The sequence below is a fragment of the Anarhichas minor genome, unplaced genomic scaffold (assembly GCF_050575085.1).
Source record: "Anarhichas minor isolate MPS153535 unplaced genomic scaffold, ASM5057508v1 ptg000044l, whole genome shotgun sequence".
Taxonomy (NCBI): domain Eukaryota; kingdom Metazoa; phylum Chordata; class Actinopteri; order Perciformes; family Anarhichadidae; genus Anarhichas; species Anarhichas minor.
The window spans coordinates 920,772-922,500 of NW_027466490.1; the positions used below are offsets into that span (position 1 = coordinate 920,772).

The 1,729-nt window shown below is 31.7% G+C and overlaps 1 protein-coding gene across 2 annotated transcripts in view; it reads right to left on the reverse strand.

Moving 5' to 3' along the window:
• Positions 1-1,729, reverse strand: part of tbk1 (TANK-binding kinase 1) — a 15,980-nt gene continuing 14,251 nt past the window's right edge. For both annotated transcript variants that reach the window (XM_076111265.1, XM_076111266.1), the window contains exons 20-21: positions 1,414-1,485; positions 1-1,232 (exon numbers count right to left, since the gene is read on the reverse strand). In XM_076111265.1, the coding sequence (XP_075967380.1) occupies positions 1,193-1,232; positions 1,414-1,485 (112 nt within the window). In that variant the 3' untranslated portion in view covers positions 1-1,192. The remainder of the gene's footprint in view (positions 1,233-1,413; positions 1,486-1,729) is intronic.

The window sequence follows — 1,729 nt, forward strand, 5'->3', positions numbered from 1 at the left end:
ACTCCTTCAACATTTTTATTTATTTACAAGTTCTTAAACAATTTGTGAGCATTTTTATGCAGATTATAGACAAAACAAAACATGAACATCTTGGTGAGAAAAAGAGTCTTCTTCATGTTGCTTATTGATGTACGAGAACTCGACTGATAAATAATAAATGTAATCTTAACCCTTTAATATTCTCTACGATGCCTTCAGTTGATCCACTAACAGTTGAACGGATCTTATATGCACCGTTTAAGGATTTGTATAGAGTTCAACTGGATAAAAGAACATGAAAGTTATATTTCAATTAAGGTGAAAATTCATTTATTATTATTGATACATTTTAAGCCCTTTAATTTAAGGTTTAAATTAAAGGTTCCTATAACTTTACTTTGTTCCTTAAACCATTAAACGTCCCTTAAAATAGACTAAATTAACCCTTAAACACACCAAACACCTTAAATCTGCCCTTACTTAAAAGAAAAAGTGCGAAACAAAAGTAAATCCCTTAAAAATCTTCTTAACTTTAAGACTTTAACAAATGAAGATTTTTTACACAACCAAGTGAAATATTTGACAAATAATGAATTCATGACTTTAAGGTGTTTTTAAGGTTAAGGGATTATTGTTGACAAATTCGTTTTAAAGGATTCTTAATCAGTTATCAGATATTTAAACCAGATTATTAATCTAAATTCTGACTAAAACATTAATGGACTGTAATAAATCTACCCTTAAAAACCTTAATATTTACAAAATAATATTACAGGTACCTCTTTGTTTGTACTATCTTCATAGTTTAAAGGTTTATAAAGAATAAAAAACGCATTTAAAGGGTTAACCATTAAAATCACCTTAAATCTCAAATTGACAGATCATTAACATATATGTTAAATATTCCACGTTAACATTTAAATCAGGGGAAAGTTATGAACCCTTAAAGTCTGCAGTTCTTCAGTGTTTTTAAGGGATTTAGTCACATTAAGGTGTGAAGGAGTCTGATGTGGTTTCAGGGTTAAACTAATAATTAAGAGTTTATTTTAAGGGTTTCTGTTTCACAGTTCCTTCACTGATCTTCAGGTAAAAATATGCGTTTAAAGTCGTTTCTAACAGAAAGTCTGAAGAAGAAGAACAACGTTCTTCAGATTATTTACACCAGAAACACAGAATATGTACAAAACTGCAAAAGAAGAAGTCTCAGATTATTTTAACCCCTCAGACCTCCGTCCAGCGTCAGAGTCCCGAACCTGAAGGAAACAGTCACATGATCACATGTTAGCCTAGCTTAGCACAAACACTGGAGGCAGGTGGAAACTGTTAGCATAGCTGCATCAGACTAATATAACACACTCAGAGCCACGCTAGCAGTTCCCCCCTGCCTGAAGTGTTTGTGCTAAGCTAAGCTAACCCTGTATGTAGTGAACACACCTTTCTAAGAAGTGGTTGTTCTCCGCCAGCTCTTTGACGACTCCTTCCATCTCCTCCTTCAGCTTCTTCATCCTGAAAAACATCAAGATATTAAGGTTTAAACATGTTTATTTACTAAATGACATCACAGGTAGCCTTTAATCTGTACCTTAAATTTAGTCATTTTAATGGTTAAAGGATATTTTTTTAAAGGTAAATATTTGATGTTATTAATAATAATAAAAGGGTTTTATCTCTTAAAATCAACTTAAACCTTAAAGAAACCCTTAAACTCATTCAGGAAGCCAATAAAAAGCTCTTAATGAATGAATGAAAG